Source organism: Mesitornis unicolor, unplaced genomic scaffold (genome assembly GCF_000695765.1).
Source record: "Mesitornis unicolor isolate BGI_N332 unplaced genomic scaffold, ASM69576v1 scaffold38286, whole genome shotgun sequence".
Classification (NCBI taxonomy): Eukaryota; Metazoa; Chordata; class Aves; order Mesitornithiformes; family Mesitornithidae; genus Mesitornis; species Mesitornis unicolor.
Window position 1 is genome coordinate 5157 of NW_010189572.1, and position 1459 is coordinate 6615.

At 62.5% G+C, this 1459-nt stretch overlaps 1 protein-coding gene across 1 annotated transcript in view; it reads left to right on the plus strand.

The window, feature by feature from the left end:
• The window catches only part of LOC104541955 (receptor-type tyrosine-protein phosphatase-like N), a gene marked incomplete at both ends in the record, with an annotated part of 6077 nt that extends 4624 nt beyond the window's left edge, over window positions 1–1453 (plus strand). The window contains 2 exons of the mRNA XM_010186124.1: window positions 1116–1328; window positions 1440–1453. Coding sequence (XP_010184426.1) covers window positions 1116–1328; window positions 1440–1453 — 227 coding nt within the window. The remainder of the gene's footprint in view (window positions 1–1115; window positions 1329–1439) is intronic.
• Window positions 1454–1459: the final 6 nt, after the last annotated feature.

Genomic DNA, 1459 nt, shown 5'->3' on the forward strand with positions numbered 1-1459 from the left:
GATGATGTAGGTGATGACTTGGTAACCTCATCAGGCTCGTGGCCAATGGGAGGCTGTGGCAGTGAGGTAATGCTGGGCTCTGGCACTTCATTGGGCAGTGAGAATTTGGTGGTGGTGGTGCCCCAGCATCCCGGTGCTGCCCCAGGCCCTGGCTGCTGGGGGTGGGGGGGCAGCATCCTAATCACAAGCAGCTCTTGGACAAGGCCCTAAGGAAGCTCAGCCTTGGTCTGGGGTGGGGGGGTGGTGTCTCATCCAGCACCTTCCTGTCCCAGCATGGGACTGGCACAGATTTGGCTGTGCCTCCCACTTCACCCCCTGCCACAGTGCTCTGGAGGCACTGCCTGCAAGGTGCCAGGGGCTGCTCTGGATCCCAGCTGAGGACGGCAATGGGGAGGACCCATCCCCTAGTCCCCCACCACAGCTGGAAGGGCACAAGTCCCCTGGCTGGCCCGGAACATCCCTGTGTCCTGCTGTGGAGCAGTGGCCACAGGGTGGGAAACAGGGACCCCAGGTTGGAGATGGGCTGCCCCCCTCCCCCTCCCCAGGCTGCAGACATGGGAGCCAGGCTCAGTGCCCAGTCTCCAGCCCCCACTCTGCAACCTCACAGAGGACAGTTCCTGGGGATCCCCAGAGGAGCACAGGGAGGAGGACCCATCTCCAAGCCCTTTTTGGGGATGTCCCCAAGGGAGCATCATTTCTGGACCCATCCTTTGCCATTAACCCCTTGGGCTGAATCCAGCCCTCGCTGACATCCAGCTGGGCGGAGACTCCTTGAACCCGAGCTCCATGGGACATGGACAGCTTGGGCTGGGGATGCCCTGGGGAGCAGGGGAGCAGCAGGTTGCTGTTGCCTGGGCTTGGCCAAGTTCTGCCTCTTCCTGTAGCCCCAAGGACAGGAGTGAGAGCAGTGCCCCATCCAACATGCAGGTGTGTTCACCAAGCCTCACTCCAGTGGCACCCAGCACCCCAGTGCTGCTCCCAGGATGCTGGAAGAATCTGTGCAGCACCAAGTACCCTTGCTCTGTTTTAGCCCCCAACAACCCCAAATGGGGTCTCTGCCTCCCCCAGCCCCATGCAGATGCCCCCTGCTAACACTTGCTTGGCTTTGCCCCCAGCGAAATGAGGCTGCTGCCTACTCACGCCCATCCCGTTTTGGGGACAGCTTCCACTCAGTGCTGCTGACCTTCATCGCGCTGGCCTGCGTGGCAGGTGTCGCCATTGCGGCCGCTGCAGCCTTCTGCCTCCAGCGCCACGCCAAGCAGCGGGAGAAGGAGCGCCTGGCTGCCCTGGGGCCCGAGGGTGCTGCCGACACCACCTTTGAGTATCAGGTAAGACCCTGCGGGATGCAGCATCACCACATCAGCATCGCTGGGAGTGCGTGGGGCTGCCTATGGCAGGGCTGTGGCAAAAGGGACAGGGCTCTCACTGGGGTCTCTCAGGAGCTGTGCCGCCAGCACAT